The sequence below is a fragment of the Sarcophilus harrisii genome, chromosome 2, assembly GCF_902635505.1.
Source record: "Sarcophilus harrisii chromosome 2, mSarHar1.11, whole genome shotgun sequence".
NCBI classification, from domain to species: Eukaryota; Metazoa; Chordata; class Mammalia; order Dasyuromorphia; family Dasyuridae; genus Sarcophilus; species Sarcophilus harrisii.
Window position 1 is genome coordinate 19171089 of NC_045427.1, and position 16945 is coordinate 19188033.

At 55.3% G+C, this 16945-nt stretch overlaps 1 protein-coding gene across 4 annotated transcripts in view; it reads left to right on the plus strand.

Moving 5' to 3' along the window:
- Positions 1-16945, plus strand: part of FBXO41 (F-box protein 41) — a 38511-nt gene that overhangs the window by 11562 nt on the left and 10004 nt on the right. For 3 of the 4 annotated variants that reach the window (XM_031949699.1, XM_031949701.1, XM_031949698.1), the window contains exons 2-8: positions 1632-2668; positions 7089-7299; positions 8961-9034; positions 9279-9631; positions 10281-10531; positions 15906-16021; positions 16732-16884. In XM_031949699.1, the coding sequence (XP_031805559.1) occupies positions 1788-2668; positions 7089-7299; positions 8961-9034; positions 9279-9631; positions 10281-10531; positions 15906-16021; positions 16732-16884 (2039 nt within the window). In that variant the 5' untranslated portion in view covers positions 1632-1787. The remainder of the gene's footprint in view (positions 1-1631; positions 2669-7088; positions 7300-8960; positions 9035-9278; positions 9632-10280; positions 10532-15905; positions 16022-16731; positions 16885-16945) is intronic. The other variant, XM_031949700.1, reaches the window with a different exon arrangement.

The window sequence follows — 16945 nt, forward strand, 5'->3', positions numbered from 1 at the left end:
CTCAGACACTTGACATTTCTGGCTGTGTGATCCTGGGCAAGTCACTTAACCCCAACTGCCTCAGGAAAGAAAGAAAAGAAAAAGTGAGATTGGCACTCGGTCCCTTTGGCTCCAAACCATCCGTTTTCCTGCTTGAATTTGAGACGGAGGGAGTGGGAGGGGAGGGGGATGTCAGGAGGACCTGGAAGGGGCCCTGGGGAGTGCAGGCAGGTCTGTTCTTGGGGACCCCATGGGATGGGATCCGAGCGGCGGAGGAGGGAGAGGAGCCGTTCCAGCTCCGTAGCAGGGAGAGCTCCCTCACGCTGTCCAACAATAGCCTTGGCTGCCTCCGCGGGCTCTCTCTGCGGAGGATGCTGTCCCCAGTGCCTAGAATGCATCGCTGCGTCACCTCTCCCCCTGGGAACGGGAGGCCGCCCCCCCCCAACCGCTCACAGGCTGTGGAGCCCCAATTAGCCGAGGGCCCCCCCAATCACTGGCTATTTTAACCATACGTGGGCATTGTGTGTGTGGTTATTGTGGGCGTGTGAGTAGGCGTGTGCACATACATGCGAGTGCATTACACGTGAGTGCTGTACATGTGTGTGGTTAGTGGGTTGTGGGAGTGCCTGAGCACATGCGTGTGGGTCTATTACACGCATGTGCGTGTTGCGCGCCCCCCTTGGAGCAGCGTTCTAGCCCCGGGGAGCTGTCTCTCCACAGAAGCCTCAGGGGTCCCAGGCGGCTGGGGGAGGGGAGGCATCGGGGAGGAGGGTCCAGGGCCGGAGGATGGAGGCCGGGGAAGTCCCAGCCAGGAGGGGCTGACTGAGTGCCCTTGCAGACAGCGGCCGGGCCTGCAGGCGGGGAGGAAGCACTTCTCCACCACAAGGTGCAGAGGCTTCCTCGGGCCGTGGCCAGGAGGCAGGAGGTGAAAGGAAGGACAGAGGCCGGAGGGGCTGAGGGATGCTGGTGCTGTGAGGAGGGGGGTGGGACAGTGCTGGCACCGTGCGGGGGGATCTCGGGGTGCTCCCTTCGGAGCCGGGGGTCGGCCTGGGCTCCCTGGGCGGGGCAAAGGGAAGCTTTTGGGGGAAAACAAGAGTTCCCACAGACTTGACAGTGGGTGAGTGGGAGGCAGATGTGAAAGGCGCTATATTTGGAGTCAGGGCCGGACTCACATCCAGGACACATTATTTTGCCTCTGACTCCGGGCCTCAGTTTCCCCTTTGTAAAAAGGAAGAATTGGTGAGGGCCTGCCCAAGCACATCCGCCGTCTCTTACAAACCGAGACCACGGCATCAGGACAAGAGTCCTGGTCCGGGAGACAGGAGAACCCGGATTTGAATCCCACCCAGATACTCTGTGTCTGTGTCTATGCCTTAGCCCCCTACCCTAAGGAGGCCACTGTGAGGTGCTGTGCACAAAGGGCCCTGCAGACTTTGGAGCATTTGCTGCTTGGGCAGACGGGCCTGTGTGGGCTTTCCCCGGGAGCCGGGAAGGGGCTGGCAGGGCCCCAGGGCAGGGGAGGTGGTGGGGACCCTCCCAGAATCCCCCATTCCTCCTTAAGGAGGCTCTAGAGGAGCCTCGGGCCTCCATCAGCCTCGGAGAGGGGTCAGGGCCGCAGGAGAACACTGCTAATTCTGCTTTTTCTCTTCCAGCCGCTCTGCCCGGAAGCCGGCCCGATGCCCTGCGCCCGGCCGGCCCTTCCTGCTGGGGTGCCCTAGCCACCGCCATGACCGTGCCCTGAGCCTGCCCCGGCCCTGCGGCTGACAGGGCGGGGCTGGGGGCAGAGGGGCTCCCCCAGGGTCGGGGTCATGGCCTCTCTGGACCTGCCTTACCGCTGCCCCCGCTGCGGGGAGCACAAGCGCTTCCGGAGCCTGTCCTCCCTCCGGGCCCACCTGGAGTACAGCCACACCTACGAGACCCTCTACATCCTCTCCAAGACCAACAGCATCTGTGACGCGGCCGCTGCTGCCGCTGCCGCCGTCTTCCCCCTGGCGCCCGATCCCACCGCCATGTTGGCCGTGCCCGGCGCGCGCCGGGATGTCTTTGAGAGCACCTCCTTCCAAGGCAAAGAGCAGGGGGTGGGGCCCCCGGCCCAGTCCGCCCACCACCTGCACCACCACCACCACCACTCCCCCCTCCCTCGCTTCCCCGGAGACCTGGTGCCCGCGGGGGTGTCCTGTGAGGACCTGGGGGAGCCCGGCCTGGTGCCCACCACGGCCCGCTATGCCCTGCGCGAGATCGAGATCCCACTGGGCGAGCTGTTCGCCCGCAAGTCCGTGGCCTCCTCGGCCTCCTCCACGCCACCCCCTGGCTCCGGCCCCGGCCCTGGTCAGGCCTCGGCCTCCCCAGCCTCCCCGTCCCCGGCCGACATGGCCTACGAGGAGGGCCTGGCCCGGCTGAAGATCCGGGCGCTGGAGAAGCTGGAGGTGGACAAGAGGCTGGAGCGCCTGAGCGAAGAAGTGGAGCAGAAGATCGCCGGGCAGGTGGGCCGGCTGCAGGCCGAGCTGGAGAGGAAGGCGGCCGAGCTGGAGAAGGCGCGGCAGGAGAGCGCAAGGCTCGGCCGTGAGAAGGAGGAGCTGGAGGAGCGGGCCTCCGAGCTGTCGCGCCAGGTGGACGTCAGCGTGGAGCTGCTCGCCTCGCTCAAGCAGGACCTGGTGCGCAAGGAGCAGGAGCTGACCAGGAAGCAGCAGTGAGTGAGCCTGGCGTGTGCACCTCTGGGAAGCTCAGAGGTGTTCTGGAGTTTCTCGGGTGTTCTGGGGCATTCTTGGGTGTCCTTGAGCATCCTTGAGGCTCTGGAGTGTTCTGGAGGTTCTCCAGCATCCTCAAGCTTCTCGAGCATTCTGGAGGTTCTCCAGCATCCTCAAGGTTATTGGGGGGGGGGAGGTTCTTGGGTGTTTTGGAGTTTCTCAGGCATTCTGGAGATTCTGAAGCATCCTCGAGATTCTCCAACACATGGCTAACTGTTATGGGCCAGAACTCTGAACTAAATTAAGGCTGCCTCCAGACACCCCAAGGAAACCTCAACAGAGAAAATTACATTTCAGAGAAGAATATTATATTTTGGCGCCCAATATCTCCCGCTTTCTTTTGTTTTAGAACATAGGTAGTCATGACCTTCCTGACTTCTCAAGGAGGTGAGAACTCCGAAAAGGTGATCATGCCTTCCCTGACTGCTCAAAAAAGGGGTGAAAACACCATAAAAAGAAGGGGATCACGCCCTCCCTGACATCTCAGGAAGGGAGATGAAAACACCAAAGGAAATGGGAAATCAAATCAGATTAGTTGGTTCCTAAAGGGGCTCACTTGAAACGGGTATACATAAATCCATCAATATGGGAGACATTACACATAATTACATAAAATACATAAGCTCGTAGCAATATAACACAGGCTTGTAGTAATCTAACAAAAATGTAACAAATAACATGAATCAACATGAGAATTTATACATGTCCATAAGTCCTAGAAATAGTCCAAAAGAGATCCATTGTCCATTAGTTCATGTACCAGGAATCCAATAATTCCTGCAAATTTTGAAGTCCTGCTATAGTCTCATCCTGTGTTAGGGAATCCAATGATTCCTGAAGATTTTGTTCTTAGATCTTCTCCTTTGTTTCCAGGTTTTTCTCCTTTTTTCTCTCCGATGGACAATGTGAATACAACTCGTTGGCATCCATCTGATTCCTTCTCCATCTGTAGGGATACAAGCAAACCCTCTCTCCCAGGCGGTTAACCTCTCTGGTCCCTTCTATATACCACTTTCTAGATTTTGCCTCTTCATCTAGCAATTATATTGAAGCTGCTAGCACTGCTCTGTTGGGTTAAAAGCCTGTATTCTCCCCAGTTGTTGTAATCCCTTTCTGTCATCTGACTGCTTTTTGGCTGATAGAAAACTCAGAGTCCTGAACGTCTAAGGGTGTAACCTTAGCTGCCATCATGCCCCACTTGTATTTTGTATGATATCTTGGAGCTGGGCCCTGCCTCTCATTTCCCTGGGTCAATCAATATTCTGAGGCCCAGTGGAAGCCTCGGTTGCATTTTGGACATGGGGTTTGAGGTTTTCTTTCACCCTGTCCTCTTACTCCCTCTCTATATCTACACTGACCTCTAAGATGTCCAACTTTTCCACACTGAAAGCATCGACGAGTTTCTCTAGAAGTCCCTTGCCAAGAGGGACCCTGTCTTCCCATGTTCCCATCTTCCCATAATAAGCATTTGTGCCCACTATGGCACAGCGTCTTATGATCTCCTCTAAAGGAGCATCTTTGTCTAGTCCCCATATCATTCTTCTGCAAACCTCATTGGCATTTTCCTTAGCCAGATGTCTGGTCATTATTTCTATGGCAGCTTTATCTCCAATGGTTCTGATTACAGCTGTTTGCGAACGTCCCACAAAATCTGCAAAAGGTTCATTGGGACCTTGCTCTATTTTTGTGGAGGCTTCCCCTCTATCTTTCTGTCAGGGAGGGAACCCCAAGCTTTTATAGCTGCAGTTGCGATCTGCTCATAAGCTGTTGTGGGGCAATTAATCTGTTCTGAATTCTCTCCATACTGACCTTCACCCGCTATTTGGTCAAAGGTGATTTGTACATTAACTCCTGTTTGCCTATTGTGTCTGGCTGGAATCCTACATAATTCATGATGCTCTGAAAGGCACAACAAGTTTTGTCCAGATTCTAAACATGTCCTTGCTATGGATTTCCAATCACTGGGGTTTATGATTTCATAAGCCAAACTATCTAGTAACATCTTAATGTAAAATGATGCAGCCCCATAAAGAGTGCAACCCTTTTTCAGATCCTTAATTTTTTCCAGATCAAAAGGAGTGTATCTTCTTTTTTGACCTGAAGAGCCAAGCTCTTCAATCACAGGGTATGCATGTATTAAACCAGATACATCCTGTCCTTCATTTTTTGCCTTAACTAGCACCTTTTGCAATCTCGTCATATTCTGCTTCATAGGTGGAGCTGATTGTGTTACTGCCTCTCCCCCTCCTCCTCCCTCCACCCATGAAGAGTTAATTGAGGGGGGAAGTCATGAGATGGGGAATGACCTAATGGCTTCTGCTGTGAAGCAGCACACTCAGAATTGTACTTAACTCCATTCTTATCTGATTCTTCATCCTTTTCACCTAGTTTATTTGGCTCCTCCCCCTCCTGCTCTTTCTTCTTTTTCCTTATTCTAATACTTATATAATTTCCTGAAGCCAGTTGTATTAAATTATATGTATTAAATGTGTCTTTGGAAATTGAGTCAGGTCCATTATCTTTGTAGAATTGATATCGTTGCTCTCCTACTAATTTCCACTCATCTAGATCCAATTCTTTTTCCATAGAGAACCAAGGAGATGTAAACTGTACAGTTTCTAAAAGTTCAGTGATCTGCTCCCAAATTATAATCAAACCTTGGCTTTTCATAACCCTGACAATGCTCTACACATTTTCCTTGAATTGGAAAAGAAGGCTGTTTTCCCATTTCAGCTGAAGTTTCCTTGTCTATTTTTGTACTCACCCTAATTTTTGGGTCGAGGAGACTTCCACTGAGATCAGGATCGTGTCTGCCCCACATTGGGCGCCAAAAAATAATATTCTTCTCTAAAATGTAATTTTCTCTGTTGAGGTTTCCTTGGGGATCTCTGGGGACAACCTTCCTTTCAGTTCAGAGTTCTGACGCATAACAGCCAACAGACTCATGCATGTGTCTGAGTGACCCCGTGGCTGCCACACCTCCTCATAGGGGGGCATGGGCTCAGAAAGGGGGGCTGGATCGAATGAGATGAAACGGAGGACAGAGAGTCAGTGTGTTCAAAAAGCATTAATGAAGCGCCGGCTGTGTGCCTCACTAAAACGGCCCCGGCCTCCCAGGGCCAGGAGATCCTGCACAGGTCGCTAGGCACTAGATAATAGGCAGCTGGAGGGGCGGTCCTCTCAGAGGAAAGGCTTTAGCAGGACTCTTAAAGCAGATGGCTGTGGAGAAAGGGCCCAGTGGGAGAGGAGAGCTGGGTGCGGATCCTGCCCCTGACCCGTCCTGGCTTGTGCCCTCCAGGGCAGGTAGGGCCCATTGGCAGGGAGTGCAGGGGCTGCTCCAGGTCCAAGTGCAGGCTGAGGGAGGAGCAGGCGTCCGTGAGCCCGCGTGAGGCCCCGGGGATGGGAAGGAGGCTGTGAGCTGCAGGGCCGCCGCCTTCCCCAGCCACTGAGGGGGACCAGCCCCCAGAGGGGGACCAGGAGCAGGGGGTGGGGGGTGCATTTCAGTGAAAGGGCCCCCAGACGGGGAAGGGGCGCTTCTCAAAGCCAGAGAGGGATGGCTGGTTCTGGCCAGACCCCGAGGCCTCTTCCTGCCCGGAAGCGCTGGGGGAGGAGCCATGTGGGGGTGAGTACATGGGGGTATTTCCCCCCAGTTGCCACAGATCCCCTCACAGGACAGTTGGGGCTGACTAACACAGAGCAGGGGTTCTGAACACCAGGGTTCGGGACTTCAGAGGGAACATCCCAGGATGGGCGAGTGGGCTCAATTCAGCCGGACCGAGCCCCCACTAGCTCTTCCCCCCACCTGTGGCCCCAGGGATCTCCCAGGCCGCTTGGGCCGGGGTCACAGGAGGGAGGTACAAGGGCCCTTGGGGACTCTCCCGGCCAGTTTGGACCCTGGAGAAGCCCCCTTGCTACATGAGCGCTTTGGTTATGCAGCCTGTGAAGGAAGGAAGCCCCCTGCCCCCCAGCAGGGAGAAGGAAGGGCCCCCGCCCCCCCCCCCATAAGAGAGCTTTTCCTGACATAAGTGCCAAGAAACCGGCCCCTGGCGATCTGCGCAGTTGCTCCGGCTACGGCCTCCGGACACTGTGATCATGGATGCGCTTCCTGAGCTGAGCGCAGCCCTTCCCTTGGGGGTGTTGGGGGGAGCCAGGGGTCGGAGGCAAAGGGACTTGGGGGGCCATGGAGGCAGGTGAGGCCCCCGGGAGCGAGGGGATTTCCCAGGGTCACAGATGTGGAGGATCCTGGGGGGCCACAGGGGAGGGAATCCCTGAGGTCCGAGTGAGAGAGCAGCCAGAGGCCGGGGGGGTTCCCGGGGTCCCCTCGGGAGTGGGGAGGGCATCCAGCGCCTTCCTCGCCCCCAGGGAGGTGGTTCAGATCGACCAGTTCCTGAAGGAGACGGCGGCACGGGAGGCCAACGCCAAGGTGCGCCTGCAGCAGTTCATTGAGGAGCTCCTGGACCGCGCCGACCGCGCCGAGAAGCAGCTGCAGATCATCAGCAGCAGCTGCGGCACCACGCCCAATGCCAGCCTGGGCCGCAGCAGCGTGCCCGGGACCAAGGGCACCGGCAGGATGGTGAGTGCCCGGGCTCCCGGCGCAGGGACAGGAGCGGCCCCAAGTCCCCAGCGGCCTTCTGAGGCGGGGCGCCCAGCGGGCACCACGGGGTCCCTGAGCCCGGCCAGTACCCGGGGGGTCCCCGAGCCCTGCCACCACCCCCGGGGGTCCCCAAGCCCAGTGGGCCCCCCGGGGGTCCCTGAGCCCAGCCAGGGATGCCCACAGTTCCGGCTGAAGCTCTGGGTTGGCTGCTCCCTCTGGCCTCCCAAATCCTGGGGCCCAAGAGAAGGAAGCGCCGCCTAGTGTTTGTGCAGCGTTTTAAGGGTCAGCTCCATTTACGGGGGGGGGGGGGGACTGAGGCAAGGAGGGAGGCTGAGTGACTTGCGGGGCCCCCCAGGCTCTGAGAGTGCCCCCTGTGGGAGCCTCCCTCGCCCCAGCCCCCAGAGGGTGGGCAGCCGTGTGGGGGCAGACCCAGGGACAGGCACCCCCCCCCCAGCAGAGAGAGCTGGGAGGGCCAGGACAGGGAGGGCCTCCTACAGACAGAGACAGAGGCAGGGGGGCGCACACCCACTCACACAGCCCTAAACCAGGAGCTGGGACTGGCTCAGGTCAGAGCAAGTGGGAGCAGGCCCGGGGTCATGTTCCGTCTCCCCCTTTCTCTGCGCGCTGAGAGAAGCTGGGGGGGAGACAGGAGGGGGAGGGGCCGTCCCACAGGCTCCCCTTTCTCTGAGGGGTCTGAAACCTCCCCCTCGGGCTCCCCTTTCCCTCAGGGGCGGCCTGTCCCCCCCAGCAGTGCCCCCGGGACCAGGAGCGGCTCCCTCTGTGGGGCCTCTCCCGGGCAGCCCAGGCCCAGGTGGGCCAGGAAGGGGGGGCTGAAGGCCCTTGTGGGACCCGGCCCAGGACAAGAGCAGGCACCCCAAGAATTTGTTGTGGACTGGGGTCCCTGTCTCTGGGTCCCCATCTCTGGGGTCTCTGGGGTCCCCATCTCTGGGTCCCCATCTCAGGAGTCCCCGTCTCTGGGGTCTCTGTCTCTGGGGTCACCATCTCTGGGGTCCTCCCTTCCCTCAAGGAAGAGGCTGAGCAAGGCCCACCCCAACCTCCTAGAGCTCAGGGTAGTGAGGGATGGGCTGGGGAAGTGGGGGCGGGGGGGAGAAAGGGAGCACACCGTGGGGGGAGGTCCAAAGACATGGCTGGGCCAGTGGCCTGGGAGGATTTCATGGAGTCTCTCTGGGTCTGTGTGTCTGTCTTCCTCTTCTTTCCCTCTCCCTCTTCATCCTTCTGTTCTCTTCCGTTCCCTCCTTGGACCTCACCTTTCTCTTCGTTCTTCTGTTCCTCCCTCCTTCCTTCCGTATTTTTCTCCCCATTCCTCTCAATTCTCCCTTTCTCTCCTTTCTTCCTCTTTTCTTCAATTATTCTGTCTTTTTCTCCCTTTTTTCCTCCCCCTCCTTCCTTTCTTCTCTCCCTCCTTCCTCTCTCCTTCTCTCCCTCTTTTCTTTCTCCTTCTCTTCCTCTTTTCTTTCTCCTTCTCTCCCTCCTTCCTCTCTCCTTCTCTCCCCTTTCCCTCTGCCATTTACTCTCCCTCCTCTCTTCCCTTCTTGTTCTCTCTCTCTATCCCCCCCACCTCCCACTTCTCCCTCCTACCCCTGTACCCCCCCACCCTACCCTCTGCCCCCCCCCCACAGCGGGACCGGCACTCGGGTCCCATCATGCACAACACGTACGCCGTGTCCAATCACCGCTCCTCCTCCAGCACAGGGTAAGCTCTTGTGACCCCAGCCCCCACCGGCCCTTGAGTGCCCTCCCCGCCATTCCCACCCAGCTTTTCCCCCAGGAAGAGCTACTGACCCCCACCCCCCCTTCCTCAGCCGTCCTGGCACAGCCTGCGCTGCCCCATCTGCTCCTCTCTGCCCAGTCTGGGAAGGCTTCCTGCAGGAGGGGACGGGGAAGACGTTGGCGCAGCGGCTCACGCCGCCTGCTCTGGCCTTTCCTGCCCCCACCAGGGCCTCCAGCCGTGTGAAGGCCTTGTCCCAGAGCTCGGGCTGCTATGACAGCGACACTGCGGACCCCTACCCCCCGGAGGAGGCGGCGGCTGGGGACGGGGCCGGCGGCGCGGGGGCCCGGGCTGAGGGCGGCGTGGGCTTTGAGAGGCCCCAGGCGCCCCGGAGCTCGGGCCTGAGACGCCAGGCCATCCAGAACTGGCAGCGGAGGCCTCGCCGGCACAGCACCGAAGGGGAGGAGGGCGACGTCTCGGACGTGGGCTCCCGGACCACCGAGTCCGAGGCCGAGGGGCCCTCAGAAGCCTCGGCCTCCGGCCCCACACCCCCCCGGGCCCTCAGCAGCTGCCGTCTGTCCGGTGAGTGCAGACGCCCTCGGGGGCCCCGTTTCCTGCCCTGCCCCTGGGGCTGCTTGGGGTACAGTGCAGAGATTCCGGGGGGCTCTCAGGCCTGCGTTTGTGTCCCACTCCTGACCCCTCCCACTGTATGACAGGGGCCAAGTGCTCCCAGGGCCTCGGTTTCCCCATCCCTAAAGTAAGGGGACCGCCCTAGATGGCTCCAAGGGGCCTCCAGGCCCCTCCCCCACCCCCAGGAGACGGGCCAGTCTCGGCTCCTCATCACCCGGCAGAGAGATGGCTGCTCCCATTTTACGGAAGGGGGAAAGGGACATGAGAAAGTGGGGGACAAAACCTGGCTCCTGCCAGTCATTTAGGTTCCAAAATCAGACTGCAAAGAGACCTCCTCAGCCAGGGGGCTCAACGTTTCTTGGCCCTGGCGGTCCTTCCTCCCCACTCCCGCCTCCAAGTAAAGGTCCCCAGAGGGAGCGGGATCTCCTCCCTTCCTGCCAGCGCCCTACCCAAGCCCTCCAGGGGCGTCCACAGCCCAGTCCCTTCCTCCCCCAGCACCTGATGTGCCCCTCCTGTTCCCGCCCAGCTCCCCTCCTTGCCTTCTCCTCCCCAACCCTGTGCCTCAGTTTCCCCACCGTGCACCCTGCTGACACTGTGTTAGGTCCTGCAGCCCGCTCAGAGGGGGGCAGTGGGCGGGGCCGGCAGGCTGACAGCGGCAGCCCCTCACGCTCCAACGAAGTCATCAGCCCGGAGATCCTGAAGATGCGGGCGGCCCTCTTCTGCATCTTCACCTACCTGGACACCCGGACCCTCCTGCACGCCGCCGAGGTCTGCAAGGACTGGAGGTTCGTGGCCCGGCACCCCGCCGTCTGGACCCGCGTGCTGCTGGAGAACGCCCGCGTCTGCTCCAAGGTATGGCCCGCCCCCCGCTCCCCTCGCTCTCCCCTCCCAGCCCCCGCTGCCCTTTATGTCATCTCCGTGTTCAGGGGACAGTGGCCACCAAGCCAGCTCCACTTTAGTCCTCATCATTCAGCTGTTTCTGATCCCTTGCTCTATGCAAAGCAATGCACCTACTATGTGTAAGTCCTTCTGCTTATTCAGCTGTTTCTAATCCCTTGCTGTATACAGAGCAATGCACCAACTGTGTGTAAGGCCTTCTGCTTATTCTGCTGTTTCTGATCCCTTGCTGTATACAGAACAATGCACCTACTGTGTGTAAAGCCTTCTGCTTATTCAGCTGTTTCTGATCCCTTGCTGTATACAAAGCAATGCACGTACTGTGTGTAAGGCCTTCTGCTTATTCAGCTATTTCTGATCCCTTACTGTATACAGAACAATGCACCTACTGTGTGTAAAGCCTTCTGCTTATTCTGCTGTTTCTGATCCCTTGCTGTGTACAGAGCAATGCACCAACTGTGTGTAAGGCCTTCTGCTTATTCTGCTGTTTCTGATCTCTTGCTGTATACAAAGCAATGCACGTACTGTGTGTAATGCCTTCTGCTTATTCAGCTGTTTCTGATCCCTTGCTGTATACAGAACAATGCACTTACTGTGTGTAAAGCCTTCTGCTTATTCAGCTATTTCTGATCCCTTACTGTATACAGAACAATGCACCTACTGTGTGTAAAGCCTTCTGCTTATTCAGCTATTTCTGATCCCTTGCTGTATACAGAACAATGCACTTACTGTGTGTAAGGCCTTCTGCTTATTCAGCTATTTCTGATCCCTTACTGTATACAGAACAATGCACCTACTGTGCGTAAGGCCTTCTGCTTATTCAGCTATTTCTGATCCCTTACTGTATACAGAACAATGCACCTACTGTGTGTAAAGCCTTCTGCTTATTCAGCTGTTTCTGATCCCTTGCTGTGTACAGAGCAATGCACCAACTGTGTGTAAGGCCTTCTGCTTATTCTGCTGTTTCTGATCCCTTGCTGTATACAGAACAATGCACCTACTGTGTGTAAAGCCTTCATTATTCAGCTGTTTCTGATCCCTTGCTGTATATAAAGCAATGCTCGGTAAGGCCTTCTTTATTCAGCTATTTTGATCCTTATCAAAGGAAAATGCACCCATTGTGTGTAAACCTTCTGTTATTCAAGCTGTTTTGATCCCTTTGTTACAGAAAATGCACCAACTGTGTTAAGGCCTCTGCTTATTCCCTTTGTTTCTGATCCTTGTTATACAGAAAATGCACCTACTGTGTGTAAACCTTCGCTTATTCAGCTGTTTCTGATCCTTGCTGTTAAAAGCAATGTACCTGTGTAAAGCCTTCTGCTTATTAGCTATTTCTGATCCCTTACTGTATAAGAACAATGCACCTACTTGTGTAAGGCCTTCTGTTATTCAGCTATTTGATCCCTTATAAGAAAATGACCCTGTGTTAAAGCCTTCTGCTTATTCAGCTGTTTCTGATCCCTTGCTGTATACAGAACAATGCACGTACTGTGTGTAAAGCCTTCTGCTTATTCAGCTATTTCTGATCCCTTACTGTATACAGAACAATGCACTGCACAGGGAAGGGATGGAGAGGGAGATACAAAGTCCATTCAGGTCACTGTTGTTAAGAACCTACTGTGTGTAAGGCATTCTGCTAAGCCGTCTAATGGTGGGATTGGACACTGACAAAGTCACTCTAATATCCATTACTTACACAAAGTTCCCAAAAAGCGACAACTGAGCAAACAGCTCTCGCTCGGGAGCCCCTAAAATCCTCGAGGATAATATTCACACACGTCTAAGGCGTCCTCGTCGCAAGGCTTGAGAAACGGGCCAACTTTGGTTACCAAAGCCCTGCAGCAGGCCACATTTTTATGGTAACCCAGTTGCCTAAAAGGCCCAGGTGTACAACATCCCACCGTGTCTCGCTGCTCCTGAACTATTTTTACAAAAGCCCTTGATTCAGAAGAACAAGATTCTCCAAGATGGCGTTTCCCGTGGATACAGCAAAATCACCTTGAGAGATCTGACGGCAAAGATCCTTTGGGGCCACCTTCTAATTATCACTATCATGAGATAGTTATTGCCGTCACCGCAGAGACATCTAACCAAGGCGAGCTCCCTGCAGGTGGGGAGGGTCTCCAGAGGCTCCCATTTGCAGAGGAAATTGTCCCGGATGAGCCAATGGCAAGAACGTGAGGTGGAGCTTGATCTACTACACACCCAGGAAACACCAAGTGGATAAAAACCGCCTGTCATCCATGTGTGTTATGTCTAACGGGCGTTCAGTCCAACTGGCGCTTGCCCGTCAGAACCTGCCCCATAAATAAACTCGGCTTAAGGGCAAGGAGGCAGGCTCGTAGTTGGAAACATGACACTGGGCCATATTGTCTTTGCCAGTTTTCAAACAATGGCTCAGCACTTTCACTGACCAAAAGTTCCTCCATAAAGTAAAGAACCGTCTCTTTCATTTCGTTATTGTTCTGTGGGTGCTACGTGGCTTTGGATCATGGGATGCCTCGGTCTCTGAAGAGCTAACGCTTTGTGCGTGTAACGTTTACAAACTCTGGGGACCCTCTCTCAACTTCCCGCTCCCGTTGCTGAAATGGTCCCCCAGGACGAAGGTTGGCTGTAGCCCCCCTCACAGGCGGTTAATGGTGCTCTTGAGGGGCAATGGAGTGATAGAGCTGACAGCTTGAGCCCCCATTCTGGGTGAAACACATGAAGCTTTATCATTTAACCACTTCAGAACCCTTTGAGAAAGGGATATTTTATGAGAATTTCTAGGGCGTTTCTCCCTAGAGCCAGGGGCGGGCTAATTAATGCCTTTCCTGCCTCAGTCTCTGGGAGGAGAGGGCCCGGCTTAAAGTAGCTGCTCTGTGCATTTGCCCCCTCAAGAGCATTTCTGCAGAACGAATGGGCTTGGCTCTTGCAGCTGATGCTCCAACGGGTCCCAAATGCCCCCAGACTTGGAGAGGTCCGCTCTCCCGGCCTTCCCAGCCCATGACATCGCGCCTCTTTCTAGTATTCCCCCACCTCCAAGCGAGAGAAAATAAACACAGAGATGGCCACGTTTGGGGCCACATGTAGACTCAGGTGGGGAGACTAAAGTCTGAGATCTCACTCCCCTCCCAGGGGCTTAGAGCACATCTCCCCTTAATTGCAGCCAAACAGGAAGGAGGACGAGAGCCGCCCTCTCCAGAAATAGTGGCTTTCCTCTCGCTTCCAGTTCGGCAGCTAATCAAAAGGCTTTTTCCTCACCTATGGTTAGTGGTCCAGAAAGCAGATGTGATACTCAAGGCTCCACCAAAATCACGAGCCAAATACTCAGTAAAGGCCGGGATTGGCCAAGTTCCCATTGTTGGGAAAGAGAAAAACTTGTGCACAAACAAAATTAATGCAGCTGAGAAGGGAAGGAGTCAACTGGGAAAAAATCCTGCTTTGTATGTCTTTGATATGCGATACCACAGTTATGCAGGATTGTATGGATGTGATATGTGGATATTATATAGATATATATGTGTCATAGAGCAGGGGTCCTCAAACTTTTTAAATAGGGGGCCAGTTCACTGCCTCTCAGACTGCTGGAGGGCCGGATTATAGTAAAAACAAAAACTTTGTTTTGTGGACCTTTAAATAAAGAAACTTCATAGCCCTGGGGGAGGGGGATAAATGTCCTTAGCTGCCGCCTCTGGCCCGCGGGCTGTAGTTTGAGGACCCCTGTCAGAGCTATTATGTATATGTGATATCGCAGCTATATAGGGATGTTTAGACCATTAACATCAATACAGTTCTATGGACAGCTAACGTAAATATACGGTGCAGTAGATAGAGCATTGAGCTTGGAATCAGGTCAGATCCATCCTCAGACAGTTAACTTGCTCGTTGTGTGACCCTGAACAAGTCACTTAACCCTGTTTACCTCAGTTTCCTCATTCATAAAATGAGCTGTAGGAAAAAAACGGAGAGCCACTTTAGTATCTTTGTCCCCCCAGCCCCAGATGGGGTCAAAGAGATGCAAACTACGACTTGAACAGCAGCATTAACGTAGAACTCCGAAGCCATCCTCCAATAGATAAGGGGTCAAAGGGTGTCAACAGTTCTGAAGAGAATTACAAAGTCTGGACAACCACAGGAAAGGATGCTCCAAGTCACCAATTGGGAAACGCACATTAATGCAGCTGGGAAGTCTCACTCACACGCAGCAAACTGGTAAAGAGAAAAGAGTCCCGTTGGTGGAGCTGGATCTGGCCCCTCCTGAAAGCAGTTTGGACTAAAAGCCGGTCTCCTTTGAGCCAGAGGTTCCACTCTGATGAGGGCGTCCATACAAAGGAGAGATTCACACACACTGGGATATTTACGGCAACGGTTTTCTTGTTGGCAAAGGTGGGAGACAAAGGAGATGTCTGTTGACTGTGGAGGGGCTGAATGCGTTGTGGGCCGTGGATGGAGGGACTGTTGCTACTCTGTAATTAAGGGCGCTTGTGATGGAGACGGAGAGCCACGGAAAGACCTACGTGAAGTGATGAAGAGTTAAGGCAGCAGAGCCGGGAAGGCAAATGACTTTCAGGAACTCGAATCGGTTAAGGCCAGATGTTCTTCCCGGCTGTGTGGCCCTGGGCAAGTCACTTAACCCCAATTGCCAGAAAGAAAAGTTGCAATGCGGGAGGGAGCATTATGGGTGGGGAATGCTACAGAGGATCCCAGACTTTTTCAACGGAATAATAATTTGAATGTTTTTTTTTCTTTTTGAAAATTCTTTGTCATGAGAAATGGCTCTCTACAAGCAGATGGGACAGTGGACAGAGGGACAGGAGTCAGAAGGACCTGCATTTAAATTCAGGTGCTTTCTGGTTGTGTGACCCTGGATGAGTCACTTAATGGCTTGGCTGCCTCCATTTACTCTTCTGTAAAACGGGGTAAGAGAGAAGGAAGGAGGAAGCAGTGGGAAGTCTAGATATCCTAAAAAAAAAAAAAAAAAAAAAAAAAGATTTTAAGAAAATTGAGAAAGAAATTAAAACCTTTAACCTTTGCCTGTTCTTGAAAGGCCAGCATAATTCCCATAATTCCTCACCGGTCCCAAATCTCCTGCCTCCCCTCCTCCGTCTGGCCTGTCCAGCTGAGATTCTCTATCATTCTCCGTCTCCTGTGCGGGAGGAAAGCTTCTGTCTCCAAGTAGACTTGGAGTTGGAAACTTCTTCCTAATTTTGGGTCTGAGCACACAGTAGGTGCTTGATCAGCGTCTGGGAGTGGACCGGTTTTCCCACCTTCCTCTGCCTTCGGCCTCCATTAGCCGGCAGTGGGTGTGTCCGGGCCCCCAATGTGGGACTCTTCTTCTCGCCCCCAGTTCCTGGCGATGCTGTCCCAGTGGTGCACCCAGACGCACTCCCTGACGCTGCAGAACCTGAAGCCCCGGCAGCGGGGAAAGAAGGAGGGCAAGGAGGAGTACCTGAGGAGCACCAGGTGGGGCCGGGGGCAGGGCCTGAGGGGAGGGGCCTGTCAGAGGGCCCTGGTTGTCCAAGTAATGATGGAATTGGGGGGGGGGGGCACATCTTCAGTCTAATCCAACAGAGCATTTATTAAGCACTTGGTGTGTGCAAGGAACTGTGCCAAGTGCACAAAATGTGTCACTACTCTTACATTCGACTGGGAGGATAGAATAGGGGAGATAGGAAGGCCCGAGTTCAAATCTTGCTGGTGTGGGACCCTGAGCAAGTTACTAAAGTTCTCGGTTTCTCCATCTGAAGAATGGGATAATGATGGCACCTACTGGGCAGAATTGGGGGGAGACCAGATGAGGTAACTGCTTTATAAGCCTAAGCCCTGGATAAGTTCCGGTTATCACCATCAGGACCTTCACAGGGAGCGTCTCCTGAGGACCCAGGTCTGGCCCATTGCCACATTCTCTCCTTCGCATTGCCCAGCCTCGTTCGCCCACCTCCAGTGTGGCGCGTGTGGCCAGGCCGGCCGAGCTTTAGGTCCCCTCCCGCCCAAGTCCACGAGCCTCTGATTTCCTCCCTGTAGAATTCAGCTCCTTGGGTGGGAACCGCTTTTTTTGGCCCTTGGCGCTCCGGCACCTTGCGCACTGAGGAGACTTGATAAGTACTTGCTGGGCGGGCCCCCGGAACTGGTGGGGGGCGCCCGGGGGGCCGCTGACCCGGCCGCTGTTCCAGGGGCTGCCTGGAGGCCGGGCTGGAGTCCCTGCTCAAAGCTGCCGGCGGGAACCTGCTGATCCTGCGCATCTCCCACTGCCCCAACGTCCTCACCGACCGCTCCCTCTGGCTGGCCAGCTGCTACTGCCGGGCCCTGCAGGCGGTCACCTACAGGTGGGTCCCCGGAGGCCGTCTCTCTGAGCCCTGACCCCAGCTGACCCGGCTTACCCTCGGT